The sequence below is a fragment of the Urocampus carinirostris genome, chromosome 2 (assembly GCF_059441175.1).
Source record: "Urocampus carinirostris isolate Australia breed hairy pipefish chromosome 2, RoL_Ucar_1.0, whole genome shotgun sequence".
Classification (NCBI taxonomy): domain Eukaryota; kingdom Metazoa; phylum Chordata; class Actinopteri; order Syngnathiformes; family Syngnathidae; genus Urocampus; species Urocampus carinirostris.
The window spans coordinates 66,895,023-66,911,864 of NC_142350.1; the positions used below are offsets into that span (position 1 = coordinate 66,895,023).

At 39.5% G+C, this 16,842-nt stretch overlaps 2 protein-coding genes across 4 annotated transcripts; one reads left to right on the forward strand and one right to left on the reverse strand.

Annotated features, from left to right (window-relative positions):
* Positions 1-233: 233 nt before the first annotated feature.
* mettl6 (methyltransferase 6, methylcytidine) lies at positions 234-7,706 on the reverse strand. Its single transcript, XM_088327578.1, has 5 exons — positions 6,512-7,706; positions 4,155-4,289; positions 3,807-3,977; positions 2,506-2,647; positions 234-535 (listed from the first exon to the last, which is right to left on the reverse strand). The coding sequence occupies exons 1-5, from the start codon at positions 6,752-6,754 to the stop codon at positions 393-395; spliced, it is 834 nt and encodes a 277-aa protein (XP_088183704.1). The 5' UTR covers positions 6,755-7,706; the 3' UTR covers positions 234-392.
* Positions 7,707-7,895: 189 nt separating this feature from the next.
* eaf1 (ELL associated factor 1) lies at positions 7,896-16,842 on the forward strand. 3 transcript variants are annotated; one of them, XM_088327580.1, is made up of 7 exons: positions 7,896-8,064; positions 8,733-8,892; positions 11,058-11,152; positions 11,222-11,358; positions 11,431-11,603; positions 13,257-13,484; positions 15,079-16,842. In XM_088327580.1, the coding sequence occupies exons 2-7, from the start codon at positions 8,790-8,792 to the stop codon at positions 15,126-15,128; spliced, it is 786 nt and encodes a 261-aa protein (XP_088183706.1). In that variant the 5' UTR covers positions 7,896-8,064; positions 8,733-8,789; the 3' UTR covers positions 15,129-16,842. The 3 variants fall into 3 exon arrangements, with proteins under 3 accessions (XP_088183706.1, XP_088183707.1, XP_088183705.1); XM_088327581.1 differs by having other exon boundaries at positions 8,779-8,892; XM_088327579.1 differs by lacking the exon at positions 7,896-8,064 and having other exon boundaries at positions 8,612-8,892.

A 16,842-nucleotide genomic window follows, 5' to 3' on the forward strand; every position in this document is an offset into this window, starting at 1 on the left:
TTAGAAAGGGGGGCAAATGCACTCTAGATAGCATGGCATTTTGACCCAAGTCATTTCTGCAAATATTGCACTTGTCACCTTTTTTTGACGAAAGGGTTTTGGGGAAGTTATGCAACCGCATAATAAAGCTTCAGGTAGGACCGGTCAGTCACATGACCTTGTGTTATCTTTAACTTCCTGTCGGCTTTCCCAGGATGACCCACAGGAATCGGTCACTCGACAGAACAGAAACATTTGACTCAAATAAAAATTCATTATCATCCTTTTGACATGAATAATAATCAAGAATGCAAATTATCCAACAAAAATGTGACTTTAAAATGAAATGTGACACTCCAGGATAAAAATCACTGTCTGACCATTCGCCGTCTTCCTCTGTGTGTGCTCTGATGTTATGATTGCATCTTAATGAACTTGCTCTGTAAAAAAATTCTGGAAACACAAAGTCCTTCTTTTTTGTTGACCGTCTGCCTCTGAACGTACTCGTTTGCGACACAGCGAAAGCCGGCCTCTGAGAAAAGCCTCGCCAGGAAGTCTGGAGACACAGGAAGCAGTGATAGTTAAGATGAGAAATGTGGTAAACATTTAAAGCAGTGATTGGGGATGCTTTGAGATACAAAGGTAAAAACTGGTCTGAAATGTATTCTGGATGACCGCTCTTTTCCGTACTGAGGTTTTGTCCAATTAGTTTGATGTGTTAGCTATATTTTTCTTTTGTTTTTCTTGGTCCAGATTTATTTTTTGTATTCTGTGAAATATTTATTTATTTATATTTTTAAAGCCCCGGTGTGTTATTTTTGACCACTAGATGGCACTGTATTGTCAAATGCGAAGGAAATGCAGTGCCACAGAGCACAATGTAGCAGCAAGTTGCCAGACAGACAGATTAGGCATTCCACTACGTAAAAGAAATCGACTAATTATGTTTTTTTTTTCAATACAAACTAAGATTGATATGATAGGTCAGGTATTTTTGCCTAGGATTCCAATCAATGTTTTTTTTTACTGAATGAAGGTTTTTTTGAACCAATAGGAGGCACTAAATATTTTACAGTCACTTTGAGCAAATGTGTTTTACAATGTAAACAAACTGCAAGTGTTTTTTCTAGTAAAAACTCTCTAAGTTATACATTTAATGATTAGTTTTCTAAAAGAGCTTTTGTCCAATTTTCTTTAAAAAGTTCCCCCCAAAATTATTGAATTCAGGATAGTTTTCCACCTATTCTTAGCTCTTCTGTTAAATGCATGTTTTTTGTTTCTATATTGAAAAACTGTGAAATTTGGTTCAGTATATTTAGCTTTTCTTTGTCAAGTCAAGTCAAGTCAAATTTATTTATATAGCCCTTAATCACAAAAATGTCTCAAAGGACTGCACAGGATTACAATTACAAAATTACACAATGACCTGATCTTAAACCAGCATGCGGGCAAGGAACAACTCAAAAACCTCAGTGTGAGGAGAAAAGAGAAACCTTAAGAAAGGACCTCACATGTGGTAATCCCCCTTCCAGGATTGACCAGGGTGAATTACAATTAGCATTACTGTACACATAATAGTAAACATTAGGTAAGATGTTGAAAATGTCCGGAAAGTGCATGACATCAACGACGCCCCCAGCCTGCAAACCAGTCCAGAAAGTCTATGACGGCCACGACGCTGCCTCCCGTCTCTGCCAGCTGGTAAATGCAGGGGTTGACATGCTGCAGGTCAGACGCTGGTCCGCTGACTCATCCCAAATCATCCTTCTCCTTCGTATCAGCCAATATTTGTCAAATTTAGTTTGAAATACTTTTTTAAATCCAATCATTTTTGCCTCATTACCGTTTTAGTCCAATATTTTGCACAAAATATTACTTTTTGTTTTGTCTAGCTCAGTGGATTGGGGGTAGGGCGCCTGCCATGAGACTGGGAGGTTGCTGGATCAAGCCTCGGCCGAGTCATACCTAAGACTTACAACATTGGTACTCATTGCCTCCCTGCTTGGCGCCCGGCATTAGGGGTTGGATGACTCCCAACACATACGTTGGGTTGGAATCCCTCCCTCTGTATCAATCTCCCCAGAAAGAGTCAGAAATGTGAATGTGTTCTTGACTCCAGCCACTAGGGGGATATGGCTCTAAAATAAATATTGGGAACTTTTTTCTTTTTTACTTTCCCAGAGAGAATTGCAACTGCAACTCCACTACACTAGGGAAGCAGTCGCGCTTTCATTGGCAGTGTTTTGTGTACATTACGCCTCTGCGTACTGTATAGTGTAGACACAAAGTGGAATACACCCTCAAAGGACCCAGTGAAAAATATTTAACACAGATGAGGAGACAGGCAAAAAGAGACGGCGTCAAGAGACAGAAAAACTCCCAAAAACTAAGATGAGGAAGTTTGACACAATAATTGAGAAGCAATGCTCTATATAACCGTTACATAAGGCGACCTAAGAGGATGTGTTTGTGCTTCTGTCAGCTATTAACTTTAAGGAAACGGTACAGTATATGCGAAGCGGGCACCTTTGGAGAAAAAGTAGGATCTGGTTCCATCTTGTCGGACATAGAACTTGTCTGCCAGCTTGCTGCTGGCTTTGAATCTTCGCATAGCGTGATCATCAACGCCATAGTCTCGAAATAGAACAGCGCCATCAGCTTTCAGCACCTTCAGGGAAAACATTGAAGTGACACTTGAATCATTAGGGAGAGTCAACTCCTGCAATGGTCCTTACTATTTTCACATTCCTAGAAATATTTTTTCTATATATATCGAGCGGCTGCCTTTCCAGCAGCTCCCCTGTTATCTCCCACTTTTTGTGATTTTTTGTTTTATTGTCTGCTTCTATCTTCCCGTTTTGACAACTACACCATGGATTACATCTGTCCTATGGACATGGGTTTTAGCGCACAAAAATGCGTTTATTCAAGGAATCAACTCCTTGCCCTGAAGAATTGTCGTGCCGGCGTGATGAAGGGGCCTATCGTGGAAGAAGAGCCGGAGCTAGCTAAGCGGCTAGCGGCGTTATAAGTCTTCGGTACCGTCCGTAATCATGGTAAATGCGAAATCACTACCAAATAAGATCAACGAGTGCTGGTGGAAAACATCGAAGCGCACAGGGAGCGCAGTTGCTGTGTTTTGCGGAAACGTGGCTCACGTTTAGCATTTCGGACGCTAACGTGTAGCCACCCGGAACTATGCGGCTTCAGCGCCACTATACAGAGACACAAAAGCCTGAGGGAATCGGAGAGGAGGCGGACTTGCTAACACGAGGTGGTGTATCCCTGGACACAAAGAAAAGATTTCCATCTGCCGCAGGGATGTCGAACTTTTGGACTGGCGTGACGTCATCCACTCCGCTACAAGCACCCCTAGGGCATCATTTTAATCTGTTAATAAACAACGGGGTAGACTGCTGGAAGTGTGAATTTCCCTACGGGGATGAATAAAGTATCTATCTATCTATCTATCTACTTTAACAGCTCTCTGATTTTTTTTTCAGTAAATTAAATACAATTTAAACACATAACATAACTAATATTTCACTTAAACCAGGAAATGAAATTGGGCTCAGCGGCAACATGTATAAAAGGTACATAAATACTTAAATAGCTCCCCTTTTTCCTCATTAATAAATAAAAACATCAATACAACCTACATGGTTTGAATTCAACTGAAAAATAAAGTGCAAAAAGCAATGGAAATTTCAACAGAGCTGGTGAATTGAAAAGTGTGGACAATCTAATGTCATGATGAGAGCAAATATATCAATCTCCACCTGAACCTGCTTCCACTATACAAGTCACTTGACTTTTTGCCCTTGTACCTTGTGGATGTTGTTCACAGCCAATGCCATTTTGTCAGGATGGATGGCGGACAACACAAAGATGAGCGTGACTGCATCCACACTTCCCTCAGGAACATTGTCCCTCAGATCATCGTGCGTGAGGTCGCACTGGAAGACGGAGCAGCGCTCGGGATGGCACAAAGGGTTTTTCTATTGAGGCAAAAACACATATTGAACTACTATGCTCTTAGGTTGTCCTTTGGTAGAAAAACTCAGACATATTCTGGGTTTCTGTTATCATAAACCAAATAATTTCAATCTCGCTCCTTTGATATGACTAGAAAAGACACTCGTTTTATCTGGTGAAAGCAATTGGCATTGACTCACTTTGACAAAGTCTACAGCTCTGGGCGAAAAGTCACAGGCGTAGACAAAGATGTTGCACTCCTCCTGAAGAAGCGGGAAGATGCAATTTCCGACACCACATCCAGCCTCCAGTAGGACAAATCTCTGTGACTCAGACTGAAAAACAAACATAATTAGATATTTAAAACATCCATCCATTATCTGCACCGCTTTTCCTCAGTAGGGTCGCGGGGGTGCTGGAGCCCATCCCAGCTATCCTCGGGCAGTGGGCAGGGGACACCCCGGACTGGTTGCCAGTCAGTCGTAGGGCACACAGGGACAGACAATTTGCTCGCTCATTCACACCTAGGGACAATTCGGACCAGCCAATAAACCTGACACGCATGTCTTTGGAATGTGGGAGGAAACCGGAGTGCCCGGAGGAAACCCACGCAAGCACGGGGAGAACATACAAACTCCACACAGGAGGTTCGATCTCATGACCTCAGAACTGTGACGCACACACACTAACCACTGCGCCGCCATGCTGCCCATATTTAAAACATATATTTCTTTATTTTGACAACGTTCACTTCGATGTTCAATGGTAATAAAAAACAATTACTTTCATATTATTTTATAAAAATGTTGGTCTTTGAGGTGGAGCTCAACTTTATGCACTGTAAATACTTAAAGAAATGGCAAAATTGGCTCAGGGATCGTACACCTGTTTAATGGTTATTTTCAAGCACTTTTTAAGGACTTTGCAGAGGCATACGTATAGCTGTTATTCACATAGGCAATTTTGATCTTGCGTGTCCATTTATCAAGACATGAATTTTAGATATTAAGTAAATAGCGAATATATTTGTGGATCTGAACAATACGTGTATAAATATATTTGAGAAAAATCTCTCCCCATATAGGTGTTTGGTAAAAATGACTGTAATATGTAGCTGACATTTTCAGTTGCAGAAGTTCTTCCCATTAAAAATAACCACTCAGAAACCTTACATTTTTGCATGGCACATAATAAATATCTATCATTGATACGTAATCCTTGCATTTATTAATATAATCTTGGTGTCCTGTTTGGATGTAGCATGCAACTGACATCTTAGGCATCACTCGTAGGAGGCGTTGACGTTTCATGTTAAAATACCATACAAAATAATGCCAGCTGCTGTTAATCACATGAAGGGAAGAAATGAAATGGCAAAACCAAGCCACTAGAGAGCAGTGTCATTGTCATTTTCAAGCAGACTCGTTGAGAACCACGGCAGCCAATTTCAAGCATTTAGAAGCACTCCACCCCTTTTTTTTCAATCCTTGAAAAACACCACATTAAAATTCAAGCATTTTAACCATTTCAAGCACCCGTACGAACCCTGTTGGCTTCACCCTGCTCTTACCAAAATCAAACATTTAATTAGACACACATTTAAAGAATGATTGAATACACACTGACAGTCATCCCATCTACCTAAAAACCTCCACTTTTAAGCCCAGAAGATTCCACTTGCAACCCGACCCAACCTACTAATGCAATTTAAAAGTCAAGTCAGGTCATGTTTATTTGCAATAGCCCTTAATCGCAAAGTCTCAAAGGGCTGCACAGACCATTGCAAATTACAGACTATTATGACACCATCCCCTGATCTAAAACCTACATTCAGATTCAGATACAGCTATACTTTATTGTCATTCTTGTACACGTGTATACAGAACGAAATGTTGATACATCTGACCCGCACAGTTTCCTTGAATGTACAGATATAAATAAAATGTTGTATTGAGTTGGAATATTGAAGTACTAATAATGTACTGAATAATTATAGCTATGTATAGTATTATACAACAGTGCAATGAGTGCAAGAGGAGCAGCTAACCAGATGTGCAAAATGGGCAGTCAGGTAAACAAGTCACTATACAATAACAATAACACTGGAGTACGATAGTGCAGAGGAAAACAGATGTGCAAAAGAGTGGCTAGGTATAAGAGAACTGCCAGTAGTGCAAAAAAACAAAACAAACAGATGTACAGATTAGCAGCTGTGTAGGCTTACTATGTGTGTGATTGACCATTTAACAGTCTAATGGCCAGGGGGACAAAACTGTTGCAGAACCTGGTGGTCCTACATGAGGGCAAAGAAAAACTCAAAAACCTCAACATGAGGCAAATGAAGAAACCTTGAGGTAATCCCCCTCCCAGGATGACCAGGCTGCAATGGATGTTGCAATAACAAATTATACACAGCTATTATCAACATAAAATGTAGGTTATTTACATGCTATAGAATAGAAGTGCTTTTTAAGCTTAGATTTAAACATTTCCACTGAGGTTGCAGATCGAATCTCAGGGGGTAGAGCATTCCACAGCACACGTTTTTTTAACTCGCCTCTCTGCACGTTTTTAGCTCGTCGAACTCTCTGCTCGTCCAGTGTCTGTCCTTGAAGAAGTTTGTTGTGTTTCTTTTGTAGAACAAGTCCCAGTTCTTCTGTGCTTCCTTCTCAAGTTTCATCTGCTTGAAGGCAGAAACCAGATTCTGCTCCCCTCCAGTATTTTCCTCCCGGATTAAGACGTCTTGTTTATCACTATGAGTTACGCTCTCTTTTAAAATCCTTTCATTATTCGCTGCCATTTTTAATGAGAGCTTTCAGTTAATGTCATTCTATATAACACGCAGAACATGTTTATTTACTACGAAACTGCTCCACGAGGTTATAATAATATTCAAGTGAAGGGATTTAAAAATGTGACGTTTTGGCCATCATGCTACATGTTGTGCATCAGTACAAGTGATCCGTACAGGAACTACTTCTGGTTTAACACAACATAGGGAAACAGGCCACAAAATACCTTGCTCAATCACATTTTTAGTTTTGATTATTTTTATGAACATATTCTTCTATGATTTTGTAAAGACTATATTCTAATTTACTATAATATTGCATGTAGTTTAACGATCCAGGGTGCGCCACAGAGAAAGCCCGTAAAGAAACTTCGATTTGAATTATACGGTTAATGCGTTCCTAACAAAATATTACACACTTTCAATAAAATATACATCTACGGAGCCATGATTACAATTGTGTAAACCCGAACATGTTGCAGCATAAACTTTTCTTGACATTTTTCTAACTTTCTTTTCATCTTCGTCGTAAATGTTTGTACTTTGATTAAACGTTTTTCTGTTTTGTTATAAATCGACCATTGCATCATCATAAACAAATTGGCATAAAACAGTCAGACAACAATACAGAGTTAACAATTTTCTCGGGAAAACAAAGTGATGCAGAAATAGAAAGGAAAGAAAAACCCAAATAAATAAAATAAAGTAAAAAGATAAATAATAATTATGACATGTATAACTCAACACAGGGGGAGATACTTGAGGCTATTACGTATCACTTGCATATTGGGAATTATTATTATTATTTTTTTGGTTTGAACAATTTTATTGACACTATTAACAGCAAAAAAACAATGTGAGGTTTGAACATTTTTTCTCGACACTTTGAACAGCAATTAAGCATATTCACAATTTCGTTATTACTAACAATATGACGTTTGAACAATTTTTTCGACATTTTTAACATTATATTTAAATATTTAACAATTAAAAAAAAACATTTTACACAATTGTGAAAAATGGGTTTATATTTTCATTGAACATGCGTTATCCCTTTTCACCTTATATCTAACAATGTATATCTTTTGCAATAAAGGAGCGTCTGATGTCATATCTGACGTCATCAGGCTCCTCAACAACAACAAATACTGAACATTCTTGACTTTTTTTAAAACGCAAATTCGCTTCAAAATCAGATGTTTTCCATGTGCAGATCGTTAATGAATTGAATAGATATGTTAGAGTCGATCTATTGTATAAGATTGTAATTCTAAGAACTTAATACTTGAAGAAAAGACAGTTCTTCCTTAAAATCTGAGGTACGTTTTCGGGATTTTTTTGTATGCTAGCACATATTTTAAATCTTGAAATATTTCAGCAGGCAAATTGTTCAATAGTGTCGATAAAAATTGTTCAAACCTCATATTGTTAGAATATGATAAAATGGAATTGTGAATGTATTTAATTGCTGTTAAAAGTGTCGATAAAAACTCATATTGTTGGGATATGATATAATGAAACTGTGAATGTGTTTATTGTTGTTAAAAATGTCGAAAAAATTGTTCAAACGTCATATTGTTAGATATAACGAAATTGTGAATAAGTTTAATTGCTGTTAAAAGTGTCAAAAAAATTGTTCAAACCTCACATTGTTTATTTGCTGTTAATAGTGTTAATAAAATTGTTCCAAAAAAAAAAAACATAGAACAATTGCAACATCGAGGTTCCAAAATGTAGACACTATGGCGTACCAGTGAAATAAAATATAATTTTTTTCAAACAAAAACAAATTCTAAATACGTTTTTTCCCTTATCAATACGATTACATATAAAATTAAAAATATGTTGACAGCAAGGCGGATATGACGTCATTAGTGACGTAAGGGATGTTTTGCTAGCTGTTAGCCTTTTGGCTAACGTTGATGTAGCTGACTTAATGTTAAAATCGTTACGCTTATTTAACTTTCTTTTTTTGTTGTTTTTTTAGAAAATCTATTTTAACTGTTTGAACGTCCTGTGCCCTTGACGAGCAGAAAGGAGAAAGATGAACGGGAGTTCGAACCCCTTGCTGGACAATGAAGAACATGTTTTGAAGCTCGGCGAAAGCTTCGAAAAAAGGCCCAAGTCTTCTTTTCATACGATCAGATGTGAGTCAACGGACAACACACGAAATATACAATGTTTTACTGTATAATGTACAATAAGCAATTATAAATGATCTCATTTTCTTTGGACAAAATTACAAATACAAAAAAAATGACAGAAAAAAGTGGTGAAAGTTCATAATATGTTTCCATTTTATAAAGCACAGAATTGGGATGATACTTTGAGGCACCTTCGTTAATATGAAAGTTTAAAGGGACAGTTTGTATTGCTATCGCCTCCTAGTGGTAGGGGGAAAACATAAGTAAAGCAATAATATTGATTGAAAGTACAGTGGAACCTCGGTTCTCGACCATAATCCGTTCCAGAACCCTGTTCGAAAACCGATTTGGTCGATCACCGAAAATCGTTTTTGCCATTAAAAGTAATGTAAAATCATTTTAATCCGTTCCAAATCCTTGAAGGCTTACCATGAACGTAAACATGAAGCTTACCCAGGCTAATCGTACGTTCGCGTTAGCGTAATCTTCCGTACGAAAGATTACGCTAACATGAACGTGTAAAAATAAATTCAGGTCGTTTACACGTCATTTAGCACCGGGGTCTCCACAACAAGTGGTGAGCGGTTAAAGGATAAAGAAAAGATTTATGAATAAAATTCCTTACCTTTGTGGTGGTCTGCAGAAGCCATGCTCTATTCCCTCGAAAGAAGGGAAACTCGCACATCTTCTTCATATTTTGCTATTATTTCTTTCTTAAATGCAATAGTTGTACGCACTACTCTTCTTTTTTCACCTGTAGCAACTTTGCTGCTTGCACCGACTTTCTTCCGAGGCATAATTAGTGGTTAAAACACTGTTCACCAATATTATGCTAACGTTAGCATAGCGCTAAATCTCCTGCGTGCTGCAATCAATAAACAGCAGCTTTTATCGTCGCCGGCGACTTCCTCACTGTATCGACATTTCGTTCTGTATACACGTGTATCGACATTTCGTACTGTATACACGCGTACTAGAATGACAATAAAGTAGATCTGAATCTGAATATCCCATGTTGTAACAATGACAATAAAGGCATATTCTATTCTATTCTTCTATTCTATTATAAACGAACGCAAAAAGAAGTGCGCGGTCACGTGACAACAGTTCTTCACGAGGGTTGGGGGCAATCTACACCCGTACGCCGTTAAGCATCGCCCCTAGCGTACCGGCGTTCGAACTCCGATTTTTTGAACGAAAAGCAAAGCAAGAATTCGAAATTTTTGGTCGAGAACCGATTTGTTCGAACTGAGAGGCGTTCGAAAACCGAGGTTCCACTGTACCATCAACAGTACCTGAACAATGATGCAAACATTCTGTCTTCAAAAGACACTTTGGTTCAGAAATTTTGTATTTATTTGTCATAACATGGGCCTCACCTAGAGGTAGCCGACATGATTGTCCGCCATTTTGCTGCTACGAGTTTCTGAAAGAACAAAAACCTTGTTAAAGACTGGGCAAAAACGAGAAGAACATAGATATGGTTTGTTAGTAGTTTGTAATCTTCCTTGTGCTTTTTTAGCACTCATTTTCTGTTGCACTCCAGGCCTCACTTATACCCTAGCTCCAGCGCCCCCCTGAGTAAATCAAGTTTGAGAGCCCCACTCTTAAGACAATACAAATAAAAACATGTCACCCATCCATTCGCAAGATTGTGTTCATGACTAAGTCATCAAAACTGAATATACAACTTTATTGTCGAATATGCTATATGCTCAATATACAGCACAGATTAAATTACTTCCTCTACTCTGTAAAAAGAAAAAGTATGCATGTAAAAATATATTTTATCTATCTATCCACCTTGGTCATATCCCTCAAGAGGGGTGACTGACAGCAAGACAAACACATACAATAGCAAAGAAAATAAAAGGGAAAAAAAAATAGCAAAAAACACACACAAACATTTTTGGAGCATGGCCAACCCAATTGCCCAAACACCCAAATAAGTTAGGCACCTCGGCACCTAAGTTGGTCATGCTTTCGTCAAAAGAGGTCTAAATATAATGGAAGCTAGAGCTTTTGTTGGTGATAGGAAGGAGTGGAGAGGTGTTGTGAAGGGATTGTGGACGCCTTCTTAAGGATGGGCTGGCACCCGTATGATGCCGCAGGGGTAAACCAGTGAAAAATATATTTTAAAAATGTAATAAAAATGGCTTCCGTTTTAGATGATTTCAAACCGGCGTCTATCGACACCAGCTGCGAAGGGGAGCTGCATGTTGGCAAAGGAGATGAAGTCACCATCAAACTGCCTCACATCCCGGTAAAACTCATCGTACAGACTTTGCAGAAGCTGGGAAAGTGTCGCGAGTTTTACTTTTATCACCGGCAGGGCTCCACACCGCCCATGACGGTTTTTAAAGGCAACAAGCGTCAGTACCAGAAGGACTGCGTGCTCATCATCAACCACGATACGGGCGCCTTCGTCCTGGAGAAACTCAACAGCAACATCCAGGTGAAGAAGACCAGGTGAGTGGGCCCCACAACGTCAGTTTCGCCTGTTCCATTGAGGGTCCCGAAAACTGGGACCTGATTGCTCAGGGCTGAGGGCAGCAGTAAGATCCAAGCTCGCATCGAGCAGCAAGCGGTGCGGACCACACAAGGGCCGCCTCAGTTCCGGGCCCCCACTAAGCCGGGGGTCGCCGCAAAGACTTCACCGTCGCCTTCGAAGGACAACCCATCACCAGAGCCACAGCTGGACGATATCAAAAAAGGTATGGGTTAGGTTTCAATTGTGTGAAATTTCAACCACACTTTTTATTTGAAAAATATGATTTATACTTTACTAAAAATAAGGTCTAAACATTGAAAAGTCAAGTCATGTTTATTTATGGGGCGGCAGTAGCTCAGGAGGTAGAGCGCTCGTCTTGGGATCAAGGGATCCCAGTTCGAATCCCGGCTTGTCCGTGTTACATGTCGAAGTGTCCTGGGGTAAGACACTGAATCCCTAATACCCCCAATAAGCAGGTTAGCGTCTTACATGGCTGCAATACAAGGCCGCTATTGGGAAATGTGAAGCACACTGTAAAGCGCTTTGGGAAGTCATTGCCCTTAATTACAAACAGTCTCAAAGGGCTGCACAGACTATTGCAACTACAGACTATAATGGCACCATCCCCTGATCTAAAACCTACATGAGGGCAAAGAAAAACTCAAAAACCTCAATTCAAGCCAAGTCATGTTTGTTTGTATAGCCCTAAATCACAAAGAGTCTCAAAGAGCTGAACAGACCACAGACTATTCCAGACTAAAGACTATTATTACACCATCCCCTGATCTAAAAGCTACATGAGGGCAAGGAAAAACTCAAAAAAGTCAACATGAGGAAAATGAAGTAACCTTGAGAACACGAGGTGATCCCCCCCTTACCGGATGACCGGGCTGCAACAAATGTTGAAATACCAAATAATACACAGATATTGTCAACACAAAAAAAATATAGGTCATAAGTTTGATCTATTTTTTTAAACTATTTTAATGGGGCAGTGTGTAATATTTAGCACCTTAAAGTGGTAAAACAAACTTATTCATGGTAGAAAAAGACAAAGTGGATTCAAATCATAAGTAAAAATAGATGAACTATAATATAATGGTGCATACTTTAATAGACATAGCAAATTCAATTGCAATTTTTTTAACATGAAGCTCACCTTAAGGGAGCTGACATCATTGTCGGCCTTCTTGATGATAAGGGTACCCCTAAAATCCCAAACCTTTTTTTTCTTCTTTTTTAGCTCTTACTTTTATTCTTTTCCTTTAATTTTTCGTTCATCTTTCTTTTCCCTTTTCTCATAAATTTTCTTTAGTGTTTCCTTCATTTCTTTTTCATTTCACTTTGTCTATTCCCCTTTTTACTTTTCTCTTTTATTCTTTCTTTCCTTCTTGCTTTTTCTTTTTTTCCTCTACGTAGTTTTAAATAATGCAATGTTAATGGTTTATAGTTAGTGTAATCAATATAAATATATTTTGATGAATTACTTGTTTTTACCACTAGATGGTACCAAGTATTACACACTGTCCCTTTAAATCAAATTGCATCTAATTCCCTTAAAACAAGTCATGTTTATTTGTAAAGTCCTTAATCACAAGAAGCCTCAAAGGGCTGCACAGACCACAGATTATTGTAAACCACAGACTATTGTGACACCACCCCCCTGATCTGAAACCAACATGAGGGCAAGGGAAAACTCAAAAACCTCAACATGAGGAAAATGAAGAAACCTTGAGAAGGGACCACGCATGAGGTCATCACCCTTCCAGGGTGACCAGGCTACAACAGATGTTGCAATAACAAACAACCAAAAAATGAGGAGGACTCAAATTGTTGTGGACATTTTGATCTAAAATTGCTCCCATTTTGCTTTCAGAGTTGCGCGCCGAAGTGGACGTGATCGAGCAAATGAGCAGCAGCGGCAGCAGCTCGGCCAGCGCCTCCCCGAGTGCCGGCGACAGCAGCGATGATGACGAAAGTGGCGAGCGCGATGCCGGCCGCCTTTCTGCCCCGGGCCCTTCTCCGCCCCCCGGCCGCCTCACCCTCGCCAACGGGGCCACAGAACGGCCGCCGCCCACCAACCACCAGCTCATCAACACGCTCAGTGAGTAGTCGGATGGCTTCATATTCCACAGTAGAGGTCCCCAAACTTTACCAAAATTTTATTCAGTTGACGGTTCGATTATTAAGTCTCAAGTGCAGCCAAGACTCTCCCTCCGTTGCTCCTACTCATCTCCCTTCGGATGCTACCCACCCCACCGAATAAACAGATATATTAGCTATTATCATAACATAAGTTCATCAATCAAGCGTGTGTGTTTGTAGTTGAGAGGGAAGAGAGCATAAAAGGCACGATCAAGTGAAAGTGATTAGCTGTTACCATAACATCAGTTTGTCAATCTAGCTTTAAAACAGGAGTGCCCACACTTTACAGCTTTGTCGAAATTTCAATGCACTTTTTGTTTTAAGTCATGCTGGTTTTATTTATATTCTTATATATTTAATTATTGTAAAAATAAAATCTGGGAGCTATTTTAGGTTTACCTTAATACAAGTTGTTGCTAAGCCCAATTTTATTTCATGCATAGTTTTTGGTTTAAGTGGACAATTAGTCATGTTGAAATCCTGGTTTACTTAATGTAAAAGGTTTCAGAGAGCTGTTTAAGTTTTATTCAAATTTATAGCAAATATTCTTTGTTTCTTTTGGCATTATTACTCATTCTTACGGGCAGCACGGCGGCACAGTGGTTAGCGCGTGTGCCGCACAGTTCTAAGGTCTTGGGAACCTCCTGTGTAGGTTCAAATTCAGCTACCGGACTTCCTGTGCGGAGTTTGTATGTTCTCCCCGTGCTTGAGTTGGTTTCCTCCGGGCACTCCGGTTTCCTCCCACATTCCAAAGACATGTATTTCAGGTGGATTGGCCGGTCCAAATTGTCCCTAGGTGTGAATGAGCGAGCGAGTTGTCTATCCATGTGAGCCCTGTGATTGGCTGGCAACCAGTTCAGGGTGTCCCCTGCCTTCTGCCCAATGATTGCTGGGATGGGCTCCAGCACCCCTGCGACCCTACTGAGGATAAGCGGTGCAGCTAATGAGATGAGATGAGACTAATTCTTATACCAATCTTTAAGCTTTTACAGCAAATGAATATAGAATAGAATAGAAAAAAATATACCTTTATTGTCATTGTTGCAAAATGGGTTAACATATTGTGACAATGAAATTGGGCATGACACTCCAGTTTCACACATTCACAGTGAGGTAAAAAACCCAAGAAGATAAAGGAACAAAGAAGATAAGGTTATAAAACAAGTAGGAAAGGTTATGGTTATAATTTACACAAAATTAACCCAAGAAATGTCGGCATATAGGATGTTACATACAGTTTGGTATCGTAGGGTTTGTGCAATATGCATTTGGTGCAAAAATAGACATGGGTTATCGGCCTCCTTCATACTAATCATCGCTATCAGCACTGAAAAACCCATATTAGTCAATCCCTAGTAATCATAGACACGCCCCTAGACTTTCAAGTTTCTTTTTTTCAGTTAGAAGAAAATCCTGGTCAAAAATGCTCTCTGGTATTGTTCGGGAGTTTGGACTAAATGCGGAAGCTGGCTGTAGCTTGGGGACCACTGTTCAACAAGTATGCATGAGTCAAGCGTTAACCCCCCTGATCCATTTTGTGCCGACGGAAACAGGAAGCGATCTTCAGCTCAGCGAATCGGGAAGCGACAGCGACGACGATTGAACTCGGACGGAAACCGAGGGACAAATACACCCCCTTCACCCAACGCCGGCTCGACTGTACATTTTTCTATGGGTTGCCCAAAAAAGCAGGAAGATTTTCAGATATGTGACATATTTAATTTTTTTGTACAAGAGAGATACTTTATAAATGGAAGATTTTATCAGAGGGTGATTTATTTTCAATACTTCTAATAGCTTTGTTCTATCCGCCTTGTGAATTATATATTTTGAAAAGGGAACCTCAGATCTTAAATGAAGCGGTAACTATCCAAAAGAAGTTTCAATCGTGCAAAATGTCAACCACACCTTTTCTTGAAAAATACATTTTACTAAAAAATAAGGTCTTAGAATTGAAATAAACGATTAAAAATCCACTCAAAAACTAAGTCAAAATAACATAAAAGTTTGAACTATTTTTTTGAAATATTATAATTGGACAGCGCTCCTCGTAGTGATTAAAGAAAGGATCAAATGCACAGAAAAGTCCCCAAAATCTATTTTAATGAAATGAAATGAAATGATCTTCATTTCTATAGCGCTTTTCAAGTCAAGACTTCCCAAAGCGCTTTACAGTGTGCTTCACATTTCCCAATAGCGGCCGTGCAGCCATGTAAGGCGCTAACCTGCTCATTGGGGGCATGAGGGGTTCAGTGTCTTACCCAAGGACACTTTGACATGTAACACGGAGGAGCCGGGATTCGAACTAAGATCCCTTGATCCCAAGACGAGCGCTCTACCTCCTGAGCCACTGCCGCCCAGATGAATATATTAATGATTTGATTACACCAACAATTGACAAAAAATAAATTCCAATTCAAAACATTCAACGGCTTGCTAGCTTTGATTATTTTTATTTAATTTTTCAAATTTGTGTCATTGAACCTTGACTATAAATCTCAATGGAAATAAGTACGTAATCAAAATTGATTCAGGATTTTGTCCAATGGAGCGATGCTAACCACAAGAGAACCACCCAAAAGAAGGTGGAAGTCATTTATTTGCTGGTCTTGTGTGCTCTACAGCTTACTGGAAAATATATCCTGTGGTTTGATGACACAAAGATGAATGGATTTGGCTCAAATGGTGTGAAGCATGTGTAACAAGGTGAAGAGTACAAAGAGATTTATGTCATGCCTCAAGCCAAGTATGGTGTTGGAAATGTCATGGTTTGGGGCTGCATAGGTGCAACTGGAATCGGGGAGTTGCATTTCCTTAAGGGAAACACAAACTCAAGTGTCCACTGTGAAATACCGGAGTAAGGAATGATCCCCTCCCTCAAGAAACTGGGTCCCAGGGCAAGGTTCCAGCACGATAATGCCCCCAAATAACTCTCTAAGACGACTAAGGCTATTCTAAAGGGTCTTAGAGTAAAGGGGATGGACTAAACCCAATAGAACATCTTTGGGGCATCCTCAAGCGGAAGGTGGAGAAGCACAAGATCTTGAATATCCCCCAGCTCAGTCATGTTGCCATGTAGGAGTGGAAGAGCTTTCAGCGAGGCTCTTGTGAAAACCATGGCCAGGAGGATTGAAGCGGTTCTGCAAAATCAAGGTGGACACACAAAATATTGAACTTCAGGAACTTTTACTTAAGGGTGTACTCACCTTTGTGACTAGGGGTTTAGCTACTACTGGCTATATTTTGAGTCTTTTCATTGTGTCAAAGCAATGTTTCTTCATTGTTGTTTAAATAAACATAATGATGAAATCTCTGCA

Bases quoted from the DNA above. Each gene is read 5' to 3' on its own strand.
- eaf1 (XM_088327580.1), top strand. From the start codon at position 8,790: ATGAACGGGAGTTCGAACCCCTTGCTGGACAATGAAGAACATGTTTTG. The intron at 11,153-11,221 runs GTAAAACTCATC...TATCACCGGCAG, and splicing joins TCAAACTGCCTCACATCCCG to GGCTCCACACCGCCCATGAC. The intron at 11,359-11,430 runs GTGAGTGGGCCC...CTGATTGCTCAG, and splicing joins ATCCAGGTGAAGAAGACCAG to GGCTGAGGGCAGCAGTAAGA.
- mettl6 (XM_088327578.1), bottom strand. From the start codon at position 6,754: ATGGCAGCGAATAATGAAAGGATTTTAAAAGAGAGCGTAACTCATAGT. The intron at 4,290-6,511 runs GCGAGTTAAAAA...TTTGTTTTTCAG, and splicing joins AGCTAAAAACGTGCAGAGAG to TCTGAGTCACAGAGATTTGT. The intron at 2,648-3,806 runs GTACAAGGGCAA...TTTTCCCTGAAG, and splicing joins CTGTGAACAACATCCACAAG to GTGCTGAAAGCTGATGGCGC.